This window comes from Pagrus pagrus (genome assembly GCF_965226575.1).
Source record: "Pagrus pagrus genome assembly, chromosome: 10".
In the NCBI taxonomy this organism is placed as follows: Eukaryota; Metazoa; Chordata; class Actinopteri; order Spariformes; family Sparidae; genus Pagrus; species Pagrus pagrus.
In genome coordinates this window covers 30702800-30716328 of record NC_140194.1, presented here as the reverse complement: position 1 = coordinate 30716328, position 13529 = coordinate 30702800, and the positions used below count along the sequence as shown (strand labels likewise).

Here is a 13529-nt window from a genome sequence, read left to right as displayed (position 1 = left end):
GATGTGTGCCGTGTGTTCTCACCCCTGCTTGCAGTATACTGATGTGGACCAGCAGAGAGGCTAACTCCAAGTTTTCACTGTAGCCGTTCTTAAGGGGAACAGAGCGGTAACCTGTTGATAAAAAAACAACATTCAATCAGCTCCACGTAAACACAAACAAGCATCTTAATAATGGTAAGTTTATCTGATATCACTTATATGGTGTTGTTCCTGCAACATCACCATTAATGTTGCTCCAGGACCACCATTGCAACTAAGCGAATTCCAATTAAGGAGCAGGTGGTTGAGTTGGTTAAGCACAGGACTGGGGTTTGTGTCCTATGTGGAGCTTGTTATTTTGTAACTTATCATTTTCTGTGTTCATATTTTTTTTCAGTCTTCTGTTGCTGTTTGGTTAGGTTTAGGAAAAGATCATAATTAGAGTTAAAAAACAGATGCTTTTACAGTGTTAATCATGTGTTAGTAAGGCTGACTTCCCCTGTGTGCTCATTTTTCCTGCCTTTTCTCTGAGCACCAACATCAGACTGTGCTTGATGGTACAATATCCACCCAGTCATATCAAACTATACAATTGAAGAACCACATTGTTGTTTTTGATTGTCGTTTGCTGGATACCTTGCAATGCAGCTGGATGTGTTCACACACATGATCGTGTGACCTTTCTAATCCATCCTGCCAGGCTTCAAGCTATGTGCTTGTGCGAGAAAAGCGACTGTTGGTTTCAAAACAACAATGGCAGCTGCTGCTAAAGCATCAGTTATATCAAAACTGGAGAGTATTTCATTGAAACACTGAAGACACTAAAGGCTTTTCATCCAATCACCTGCCAAGTATCTTTTTAAAGTGCCTGCCCTTTTCCAAACTGTGTCTGAGGACGATTTCCCTAACAAACCAGCACCAGTGCCTCTATGGCGGGATACTATTCATACTCCAGGTTTGCCATTGCAATAATTCAGTGGGCTTAATGTCACAGCAATGCTATTTAAACTAGTTCAAATGTGATAAATGCTAATATGTTCATCAGCTTGGTCTTTCATTATTACCAAGTGTTGAGAGCAAAATGAAGCTTCATGAGCAGGGCTCCCACACTTCTGAAACCAAACATACACCCTTACTTTCAATATCAGTTAAATAGATGCATTCAAAACAGTCAAATCACTTCATATCAGAAAGTAAAGACAGTTTTTGTACCTCGCTTTCGAGCAGACATTTTACTTCATCATTTTGTAACAGAGCTTCAACAACTTTAAAAGCAGACCTGATGTTCACTGTGATGGATTAGCTGTTTCAAGCAAGGTTTTACAAGTTGATTGTTGTGAAATCAGTGGGAGATAGTCAAATCAAATTCATAACACTATTGCTATCTTGGGACAATAGCTGGAGGTGATACTATGTATACATAATACAGTGTATTTGTAGTAGTTCACATTTCCTGTATAAAAGTATAGTACACCCTGTCTCAAATGAAGGAAGGGACCTTTGACATTTCTCCTAACTCTTTACTGTATGGAATTGTCTCATGACAAATAAAAGGTAAGGTAAAGCTGAAAAGTAATAAAGTCAGTATATTATACAGAAAAGCTACAGTATACTTACAAGTAAAACTCTTGCTTAATAATGACTTTCACAAGAGCTTCATGTGAGCTGTGCAGTAGAGATGTGTGTGTGCCCACCTGAGCGAATGCCTTTAACAGGAAAGGTGGCCTGGGCCAGGAAGTTTGGGTCTGAGAACATGTCCTCCTCATTGACCACAAAGCGCAGGAAGGTGAGTTCCGGCTCGTACACATTAAAGACTACAGGCTCTGCTGGGGCTTTCCACACCGGGTTCAGACCATTATCTCCTGCAGCAGGTACATGATCACAAACAATGTCTCACTTCTCAATCATTTCTCCATCCCCCCCTTCCCATCACATTAACTTTCATCCTCCCACATCCCACATCCCCTTTCCTTACGGTAGACGATGGTCTTGCTTTTTTCTTCCGTGTGTCCACACAACTCGATCTCCACGAACGGACTGGCAATGCTGCGGCCAGGCTTAGGAAGGTGTCGTGCAGCAATGACCTGCAGAAGACAAATACAATTGCTGTTATAAACTTCTCTCCTGAACAACATGTTAATTGTCGGGGGGGTCAGGTGCAGAGCCAGACCCTCTGGAGGAGTAAACATCTGGAGTCACATCAGATTCTGCTCTGATCTGGATCTGATCTATTTATCAACAGGAGGAGAGCTCAGAGATTACTTTTTACCTTTGACTGCTTTGTAAAATTGACTGCTGACTGGAGCTTGAGGGGAAATGTATTTTACTTCATGAACATAACATTACAGAGAGGGGAGGGGAAAAACCAGAGTCTCAGGTGAGTGCTGAACACATGCATGCCATAGCTCTATATCTTACAGATAATGTATGGTAAAAAATCCGGCTGTTTGGGGCAAATATACATTTGCACAAGTAACGCAAAAAAACAAAAACAATCAATCCCTCTGCAAAACCTGCGCAAGCAACACAAGTTGAAAATTTGCTGAGGATGAACACACCATTAAACAACCACCATTGCTAATGAAAATCACCAACTGAAATGCACCGTTACCTTGAGTAACAAAGATTTCTGTGGGTTTGAACAATGTTGGAAACATTTGTGCTAATCTAAGTACACAACTCAACAAATGTATAACAAAGGTCTTGTTGATTTTAGACATTTTAGTGCAGAAATCTTATTAAATCTTATGTTGTATCTTTAAATGTGTGTGTTTGTGTGCATACATACCCGAATCTTAATGTTGTACTGGACCTTCTTCTTCTCCTGCTGAGGGTCATAGCTATCATATCGCATGAGCTCCGGCTGCAGCACATAACCTGTACATCCATTCAGACTGAAGAGGGCGCTGTTCAACTGGGTGTATTTATCTGGGTAAACACATACACATGGTAGAAATCTAAGTGAAACTCATCTCGTAAGAAGGAATGATCGGCATAAAGACTGGTTTCAATAGCTGATTACATCAATCCAAATAAGACTCCAGCATGTACTGCCTGCTCTGCCTCTTTGTCTCACCCTACATCAATCAGTGACGAGCAGCCTGAAGATGGTCACAACTTTTAACACAGAAAATTCCTTTTCTTGATGTATGTTGTACATTGGCAAGACATTTACATATCATGTTCTCATCCGGGGCCGACAGTAAACACCCATGAGATCATGAAAATGCCTTTGAAGATACAGTTGCTGTCTGACAACAGGAAATAAAGTAACGAAAGGTTAGCTCAAGGAAGCCAGTGTGAGCAAGTCAAAGAATGCACAGAGTGCCGAGGTTACATATGGGGCTGATGTGACCAATTCCTGACACACGGGAATGGATAGACAGACATAAGAATACTGAGTGGGCCACCAAAAGTTTCCACTACTGTTGTACTTTCTGAGAGCTCAGCCCAGATAAACTACTGTACCTGCAGTCTGGTAGTTGAGAGCCACCATGTGACAGCCAACGGCCCACAGTGGGTAAGGGTCGTAGTTGGAGGACTCCACACGCTGACCTTTTGGGTAAATCCGACTCAGGGCCTTTCGGTTGTACTCCAGGAATTCTTTGGTGCGGCTCTTTCCTGGAATCTTGTTCTCCACAAAGGAGCGGATCTCTTTGTAGCTGTAGCTGTCTGAAGAGAGAGAACAGAACAGCTGATCCGCTGATAACGTTTTCAGGCCGTATCAGTTACCAGAAGACCAATGAACTGAACTGAAGCCGTGGTTACTTTGTGGTTATATTGAATATCTTTAGCTCAACATGTTGTCAACTGATGATTAGCTGCTGATGTTATACTTCATTTTTGTTGCATTGGTGGGTCAAGCATGCTGTCAGTGATGACAATGTGCCAGGTAGTTGTCAGCTGGCTGTTGTAATCCTGCATGTCTTTAGCTGATGATGTTATAAACAAAAGTAGCTACAGAGGGTAGTTTGGGGAAACTGAAACACTGTTGAGCCTTCTCTCTGTCATGGGTGCACCTCAACAAAACAACAGGTACTGTGAGGGTGCCCACCTGAAGACCCTCTAGACTTGCCTGCAAGTTTACACTCGCACACAAATTCATATTGAAACAATGTTCTTTCCTTCGGTAAGACTGATCAAGAGAAACGATTCACGCATTGCTAATTAGTGGGTATTTGGACGACTTGTAGAAGGGTAAGAGGTGACAGTGGCTCGACTACTGACCAGGCCATGCTATTCAGATAAAATTGTCTATCAAGCTAGTGGGGTCAGCTAAAGTAGTTTAGTCAAGTAGATACGATGTACATATAGATATAAGGGATAGAAGGGCCAGTAATTGGTTAGCATAGACAATTGTTTGGGGGGGGGGAGGGAAAGTGCATTTCATTCATTCCTGAGGGGTTTTTGAACTATTTAGACTATACTAATGATATGGTGTATATAACCGATAATACTGCAATTCATTGCAAATTAGAAGTTGATATTTCCAAGTTGGTACTCTCGATTTCCAATATGAATGCATCCCAGTTCATCTGTTCAGGAAAACTTGGAAGCCCACAGCAAATGGTTCACAAGCAACTTCCGCAACTGATTCAACAAATTATCCCAATAAAAAAGATATGGGAGGAGTCGGCTCGTGCCACATACTGGCGAAGACTTTTGTCAGCACATATCAGCTGTATAGAAATTAAAATGTTAACTACAAAGTTGTTGCAGCATGTTTCACAACACAAAAGCTACATTATGGAAAAATGATGACAACATAATTGTTAAATTCGTGCACGGCCATACTGCTGCGATGTTGTGTGTTTCAGTCAGTGAAGTCAGGCTTGGTGGATCTCAGTAAAAAACAGTCACCTGAAAAAAAATATTGTGGTGTGAATGGCGGTATGTAAAACTGCATTTCCAAATCTAGACTAGCGTAACACAGGAAGCTGTCTAGTTTATAGATCTTTCCCTTTGATCACATCCTGTTTGTTGAGAAACTTTGACTTGTGGTTTAAGAACAGTGAAGGCAGAGCTGAGGGGCCTCAGGTCAAATATTCAGTTGAAGGAGGTGCAGCCCTACAATGCATGACGGAGGCATTTACATGAAGTACTTCATACAAAAATGTTTGTATACATTTTCATATGATTAGTTTTAACAGTTAGTGCAAATCTTATTTCCCTACTCTTAAATAACGTATTGAAACCTTGCACTGAACCAACAAATTAAATACATTTATAGTTTATTTCTTGCCAAATCCCTGTGTACTTCTGCTCATATTTTTTTCAAATTCACCAAAATAATGCAAACAGAGGTATACATATGTGTGCACATTAGTTTGAGACGCCTGAATTTATTTGTCCTATGCAGCACAACTGGCTCTCAATTTGAATCAAAACTTGAAACAAAAGACTGGAACATTTAATTTAAAAATCTGGAACTGCATTGGGCTGGTTTAAGTCCTAGTTATCAGATAGAGCTCAGTTTGTACAGGTTAAGAATGAATCCTCATGCATATCAAAGTTAGTCACAGAGTTTCTAAAGGTTCTGTGCTAGGACCAATACTATTCACTTTATAAATGCTTCCTTTAGCGAATATCCTTAAGGTTAACAAAGCTGACACTTCTTGAGCTACAAACAAATTCATTCAGCCTTTTATGTTTTGACAAATTTACTCCTAGACATGGCATATGGTATATTTTCACAAACATTTTTAAATAGTAGCAGACCTTACACCATAACTGACAAATTCCCTCATGTGAAAATTGTTGTTAACTAAATTGTGCAATATCAATATTTCCTATCTGTAATAATGTGGATTCAACTGTTGTGTTTTACTTATTTATCATATTGCTAACTGTAACACTGCACATTTCCCACCTGTTGGATTAATAAAGGATCATTTTATACATAATAAATACTGTGTTAATTAAGTGAAAAAAGACATTCAAAAAATGTAGTTCAGTTGTGGTCTAAATTAGATGTGACTGTGAGCTCAATGGATAGAAGGTACCTTCCTAGACTTTTTTGTTATGTAAATCTTGGGCTAAAAGAAAAGGTATTTAACAGTCTAAAACTGACACGTGGAGGCAAATTTAGAGTGTCACGGAATTCTAAGGGTCATCTTGTGGATTTACACTTTTCCAGGTGCCGTATCTTGCTTGATTGTTAGATATTCATTCATTATTTGTACTCTGCTAATTCCAATGTAACTATTCTAATTGTAACTCTAATGTACTAAATCTAAATCTTCTTTCATAACTGGTGGTTAGAAGAAGTGTGGTTGAACTACAAAGTTTAAATTCAGATTATGAACTGAGATACATGTTAAAAAGCTAAGACCAAGTTAAGCAATTATTTATTACTGTTACTACACATTGTGCTGCTTGTGTTCACAGGTCAATGTGTTCAGATTCTGCATTTACATGTATTTACCAAAGCGGTCCTTCTCCTTGCTGCGGGGCTGACAGTAGACGACCAGGTCAGACATCTCCATGGCGACCTCTGCCTTCTTCTCTACTTCCTCCTGCTGTCTGATCTGAGATTGTAGAGAAAAACAGCCACTTCCTGTTTGCACAGTGATGCTGACAGACCACCGGTAAAACACCCCTTTGTGATGATACAGTTCTGACTACTGAGGTGAGCTCTTACAGCATCACATATGTTATGATAAGCATTTAGATACCAACCTCTTGTTTCCTGTTATACTGCTTGCTCATCTCTCTCTGAGTAATGTCCCATCCCACCTGGTACCATTCAAACAACTCCTCCAGAGAGCCTGCTGCCAGATCAAATTGCAGACTGTCTTGCTCCATGTCCTGCAGGGTCAATACATTGGGCTTCCCATTTTTGCCACTCTTCACTAGAGACAGGGAGGGAGGAAAAGAGACATAGTCAGGGAGGGTGAAAAGGGATGCACAATTTCAGTACTTTTTTAGGCAAGGCATTCAAATTCCATTCAATATTAAAATTCCATTCTAAAGTTTTGATTTAGTTGCTTGACCTTTACAGATTAAACCACTGGAATCCATATTTAGGATTACAGCATGTGCAGCACACTTAAGGCAAGTACCCAATTCTTCAGTGTGGGAATACCATTGCATTTAAACAAAAAAATATTAGAACTGGGGAAAGTTGAGACCCAAATATATGTTTTTGTGTGCAAGTCACTATTTCCCAAAATCTCAGAAATGAAGGTAGTGAGTTCAAAGTTAGCCCTGTCCATTTTGACTACAATTATTGTAAAAACGCCTGGTGGAAATATACCAGATTTTTCATTTAATGGTATCCTTGGTCTTATGACCTGTGCATCCATTCCATCTATCCATTTTCAGTGGCAGCCGGCTGATCAAGGTACTCTAGATGTCCCTCTCCACAGCAACTCTTTCCAACTCTTCCTATCTCTAAGGGTGAGCTCACCCACCCTCATTTTGGTCCCTTGTATTCCCAATCTTGTTCTTTCGGTCACTACCCAAAGCTCATGGCCATAGGTGAGGGTTGGAATGTAGATTGACCTACCAGTTAATCGAAAGCTTTGCCTTCCGACTGTTCCCTCCTCACAAAGGTCCTGTACGATAACTACATTACTGCTTACGTCCTTCTATGACTTCAGTTTAGCCTCACTCAAGAACAAGATTCCAAGATATTGGAACTCCTTAACTCAGGGCAGGAGCTCTCTCCCAACCTGAAAGGACCAATCCACTGTTTCCGGCAGGGAGCCATGACCTCAGACTTGGAGATGCTGACTCTCATCCCAGCCGCCTGACACTTGGCTGCAGACAACCCAAATGCATGCTGATTGTTATGGTCTGATGAAGCCAACAGAACCACATCATGTGCAAGAAGCAGAGAGGTTCCGAAACTGGACACTCTTGTTATGCCAGCTGCGCCTTGAGATCCTGCCCATGAATATAACAAATAGCAGGTGGTGGTGGTCTGACTTTGGTTATACAAGGACCAAATTCCTTGTGGCAACGGCCCGGGTATCACTGACTCTCCCATTATCCCAAACAGGATCCCAGGGGACATGTACCTAAGCCTTCTCTCAGACAAATCACATATAGACATATAGTTTTATATTCCCATTCCCTCTAACAACCCTGCAAGAGAAAATAGATGGTCCACTGCTCCAAGACCAGGGCGGAATCTGCAATACTCCTCCTGAATTTGTGATTCAGCAATTAGCTGGAGCTTCCTTTCCATGGAATAAACTTTTCCTTGGCGGGCTTTATCCGTAGATTTCCCAGTAAATGCCAATGGTTTGACGCTATTCTGCTGACAGAATACAGTAGTAGTGTCGAGAAATACAGCAATGTACCAGCAAAAGCAAAAGCCGATGCTTGCAGAATTATATGGTTCAGAAGGAGGTTACCCCCTGTACAAAGACAAACCCTACTTCCTGTCTTTATTATGCATGTGGCAATGCTTTGGAGCGATGTCCACAACTGGGAAGAAAGGCACACAGGGAAAAATGAAACTCTCTGATGGAGAAAGGTATTTGTTTCGGTTGCTTTTGTGCACAGGGCACTTAAGCAAGAACTGCAACAGGGGAATTACTGCAGACAATGCAAGTGAACTAATCCCAGCATTTTGCATATTGAAAAAAGGTAAAGGGTTATCCACAGAGATACTGAACTGCCAAAGACGATCTGAGAGTTGCACAACTATCTCAACTTGTGGTCATACAGGGGCTGGCAACAGCACTGGCATTCTTCCCATCTTGCCTGTACAAGTGAAGTGCACAAAGGGAAATAAGGTGATTGAGACATGAGCTTTTCTGGATCCAGGAAGCTCAGGTACCCTCTGTTCTGAAAAACTGATGGACAGGTTGAACACTGAAGGACAAAGAGGTAAAATTCATCTACGCACCCTGGGTCATAATAAAGCAATACAAAGCTTCAAAGCAATTTTCACGCAAGCACTTCTATGAGCTACCCAATGTCTTTCCCAAGAAAGTGATGCCTGTGTCATCAACATTATCAGTGATGAGGAGCTGGCCTAGTGGCCTTATCTCAAAGGTATTCAGATTCCTCGTATCAGAGCTGATGCTGACTTGTTAATCTGCACCAATGCCTTCAAGTTGATGGACCCTTGGGAGGTGATTAATAGTCATGGAGATGGACCATATACTGTCAGAACCTTGCTGGGCTGGGTGATTAATGGTCCATTACAAGGAAACAATAACAAGCAGAGTAGGAGTGGCTATCCTGCAGTTACTGTTAACAGGACTATTGTCGACAGGATAGAGGAATTGCTAACCAACCAATACAACCATGACTTCAATGAGAGAGCCTCTAAAGACCAAGAATAGATGTCAAGAGAGAAAATATGTTTGTTGAAATTGTGGAAAGCTCTGTTCAGCTTCAAGAAGGGCACTATAAAATTAAACTGCCTTCCAAAAAAGAAAACATGCCAAACAATCTCTGCGTTGCAAAGCACTGCATGGTCTGAGAAAGAAACTTCAAAAGGATATAAGTTTACATTGGCAAGCACACAAACTTTCTTGCTGATGTCATTACCAAAGGCTATGCTGAGTAAGTGCCACAACATCAGCTGGAACCACCTGAGGGAAAGGTATGTATATACCTCACCATGGAGTGTACCATCCAAGGAAAGCAACGTTACGTGTTTGACTGTGGAGCAGATTTCAAAGGAGTCTTACTTAACAGTCAACTTCTACAAGGCCCAAACCTGACCAGCTCATTGGTAGGAGTCCTTGTGCAGTTCAGACAGGAATCTGTAGCAATAATGGCTGACATACAAGCCATTTTCCACCGAGTCAAGGTGGCAGAGGAAAATGTGGACTTCTTAAGATACTTGTGGTGGCCTGAAGGTAACTTGGAGCAGGATATTGTAGAGCACTGCTGTTTGTTTATTTGGGGCAGTATCTTCTTCACCCAGCTTTGCCCTTAGCAAGACTGCTGAGGATAGCCAAATCAACTTTCCAGTAGAAGTGACTGACACAGTCAACAGAAATTTCTACATGGATGACTTTCTGCCCACCCTCTGAAGAGGACGCTGTCATCATGGTTAAGAACCTCATAGCTGTTTGCAACGGAGGAGGTTCAATCTCACAAAATGGATTAGTAATAGTTGGAAAGTTCTTTAAAGTATTCCAGAAGAACACAAATCAAAAAACCTGTATGAACTAGATTTGGACAGAGATAAGCTGCCGACGGAGAAGGTTTAGGTTTATAATGGTGTGTCGAGACAGACACTTTCAACTTCAAGCCGGAAGTTAAGGAGCAGCCACACACCAAAAGCAGCATGTTGTCTGTAATCAGTTCTGTGTACGACCCCTGGGGATTTATAGCACCTCTCATACTCCCTGCTAAATTGTTGCTGCAGGAGTTATGTAGGAGGAAGTGCGATTGGGATGACCTGATATCTCAGACTTTCCAGCAGAAGTGGAACAAGTGGCTGACAGATCTTGAAAAAGTGGCAGATTTGAAGGTCAACAGGTGTGTCCAATCCAAGGGGTTTGGAAGAAGTGCAAATGCCCAATTGCAGCACTTCTCAGATGCTAGCAAGAATGGAAAAAGCATTGACAAAATTAATCATGTTGCTTTCTTGTTTGGCAAAGCCAGAGTGGCTCCACTGAAGCCTGTTACCATACCTCGTCTAGAACTCCCAGCTGCTGTTATTGCTATTAGACACAATCATGCAGCAGGAATGACTGGGTAGGGGGAGGCGCAGGTGACTGATCAAATCTATTAAAAAATAAGTTCAGTTCATTCAGGCCCCCTACAGTCTAGGAGCCTCTCCAGACTCTGATGATGTTCTGCTGCAGCTGTTCCTCAAGCTTCCTCCTGTAGCTGTTTTCCCCTCCCTGATCTTCCTCCTTAGCTCCCTCTGCACAGCCTTCAGATCCTCCTTATTACCTGATTTAAATGCCCTTTTTTTCTCCTTGAGGAGAACTTTTATATCAGGATTTATCCAGGGTTTGTTGTTGGGAAAACACCACATTGTCCTGGTGGGTACAGTGTTCTCCACACAGATTTTAATGCAGTCTGTTATACAGTGTGTAAGACTGTCAATGTCCTCCCAATGAGGATCACAAAGTTGTTCCCACACAGTTGAGCCAGTCTTTGAGAACCTCTTCAGTCTCATCAGACCATCTTTTCGCTGTGCAGGGGACAGCTGATTGCCTGTGTACGAAGGGTTTGTACACAGGCAGGAGATGAACCACGTTGTGATCAGATCTACCCAGGGGAGGGAGTGGTAATGAACTATATTCCTCCTTAGTGGTTGGCATAGAATAAATCCAGTATTTTATTGTCTCTGGTTTGGCAAGTGACATAATGGGTGAGGTGGGCAGAGTAGAGGATGGAGAGGCACGATTAAAGTCCCCAGAAATGAGAATGTATGTATGTCCTGTAAAGCATCCTGTATAGAGATCCGAAGTCATACAAGAAGGGTGGACCCCATGGGACCTGATTTCAGAAAAACTTTGTATGGTAGTGAAAGGGGGAGACAAATAATTTTTCTATTCCACTTGAGTTGTGCCATGAACTACAATATCATATGTCTCGTAAATTTAAAAGATAATTTTCCAAGTCAATAAAGTCGCAGTTTGTCATAAAACTAATGAAATATAAGACTGTGAAAATAAGTAAGTATAAAGACTACAAAGTCAGCAGTTGTGTTAGTGATGTCATCTCGTTGAAAGGTCACCAAAACCCATAACTTAAACATTGTAGAACTGGTCCTGTATAATAGCTTGCTCACAAAACTGACAAACTACCCTTTCAATATGATCAGATTTATGGAGATTTTCATCTTTTGTACTACCTTATCTTTGCTGTCTGGGTATAAATCGTAGCAAAATAATCTGAAAACCTTGATTATTCAGTCACATCAGTGCTAATAAGTTGCCCTTCTATCAGAGTACAAGCTGTGAACGTGAAGGAGATTGTGAGAAGGTTGTTTAATATTTCAAATGTACATTGGTGCATATTGTATCATTGTATCAATATTTAAAAGGATTATAACGCTAATCACCAGCGCAGGTTGCTAATGTTAATTGCTAAACCAATTGTAGTTCTGTTTAGTGGCGCATCACTGTGCTATTGTTATGCTTAAAGGTGCTCATGCTAACCGCTAAGCTAAATGCTAAGTTTGGTCAGCAGAGTGGTGAAACATTAAAGGAGTATTTCATCTACTCTGTTGACATTAAAGCACTTAGTATTAGTGAGATTGACTCACTGCAATGGATGTTGTATGACTACATGTGACTGATTTTAGTTGTAAAATGTACATGTTAAGTACATTTTTGGCAATAATTCAGTTCATGTTTGAGGTCTTAAATACTAAAAATATGTATGAACAAAAAGAGTTAAAAAAAGGTGGAATGTTATGAGTTAAAAGAGGTTTGAAAAGATAAATAATTAATTTCTTTGTTACAATACTTTGCCACAAATGATAATTCCTGATAAGTAATTGATTATTTTGGTGATAAAACATTAACTGTTGTGGTACATGGCAATTTATTTCATTGTACTGGGAGAATATCCTTAGATTTTGGTTATACATTGTAAGATACACTAAATGAAGAAAGAAGTTAATGAGGTATCATGTCGTCACCCTAATAAAATAATGGCCTAAGTCATTTTTTCAAGCCTTTGGGAAAACACAAAAAACTTATAAATAAAATCGCCTAAGTCACCCTCTTGACATAGGCAATTGTCTTATTGGGAAAAAAGAGCATGATCCTTTCAACTAAGACTGATGGGGATTTTACCAGAGGTGGCCAGCATTATCAGGAGCTGATTTAGGCCAAAAACTCATTTTTGTCAAAAACTGACTTAGGCCATTATTTTATTAGGGTGACGATGTTAGAAATAGAAATAGGACAGGATAACTTACAATTCTGCACTGTTTGTGCAGGTTGGGTTTTTTTGGACTACAAGATTTATTGACAAATTTAGTGATGGTGAGACCAGCCCAGCAGGACTGTGGATGATTGTGGATTCTGTGTAGCCTACCGTAGGATCAGCCCACAGAGGTCGTCGGATTTGCTTGATTTATTCATTCTGATCCCATCATCCCATCATCCCTCATTGAACACACTTCAGGACACCAAGAACTGAACTCTTGAATCTCTCAAAACTACTACTTGAAAGGAACATCAGAGTCGGAGAGTCCAACTCAAAGAGACTTATTTCTTTATTCTTGTTTATTAAATAAAGAAATAATTGTCTTGACGGACAATAAAGAGTTCAATTTTGTACTTCATACAAACTGCAGCACTGTGAATGGTTTTCTATTGCTGGAAGGCAATACAATTGTCAACTGTTCAACACAATACCAACGTCCCTTTATTTAAGGTATATTATTCCTGTAGGACCTAGATAGATGTTGTCTACCCCACCCAGTTAGGACTACAGGTAGTACATTATGTCTACATTTGACCTCAGGGGTATGTCAAGCATGCATCTGACACTAAAACAACTCACAGTTTTGGATGTTGCACTTGGAGATGTCCACAACACCTTTACAAAGTTCCCCCAATGGGTTGTCTTCCATTTCCTGTTTTAAAACACATCACAAAGACATTTATTTC

General features: G+C 40.6%; 1 protein-coding gene across 2 annotated transcripts in view; it reads right to left on the bottom strand.

Annotated features, from left to right (window-relative positions):
* Window positions 1-13529, bottom strand: part of plcg2 (phospholipase C, gamma 2) — a 41250-nt gene that overhangs the window by 1878 nt on the left and 25843 nt on the right. For both annotated transcript variants that reach the window (XM_084365168.1, XM_084365169.1), the window contains 8 exons: window positions 13423-13495; window positions 6658-6830; window positions 6404-6506; window positions 3448-3651; window positions 2768-2907; window positions 1955-2063; window positions 1674-1841; window positions 23-111 (listed from right to left, as the gene is read on the bottom strand). In XM_084365168.1, the coding sequence (XP_084221294.1) occupies window positions 23-111; window positions 1674-1841; window positions 1955-2063; window positions 2768-2907; window positions 3448-3651; window positions 6404-6506; window positions 6658-6830; window positions 13423-13495 (1059 nt within the window). The remainder of the gene's footprint in view (window positions 1-22; window positions 112-1673; window positions 1842-1954; window positions 2064-2767; window positions 2908-3447; window positions 3652-6403; window positions 6507-6657; window positions 6831-13422; window positions 13496-13529) is intronic.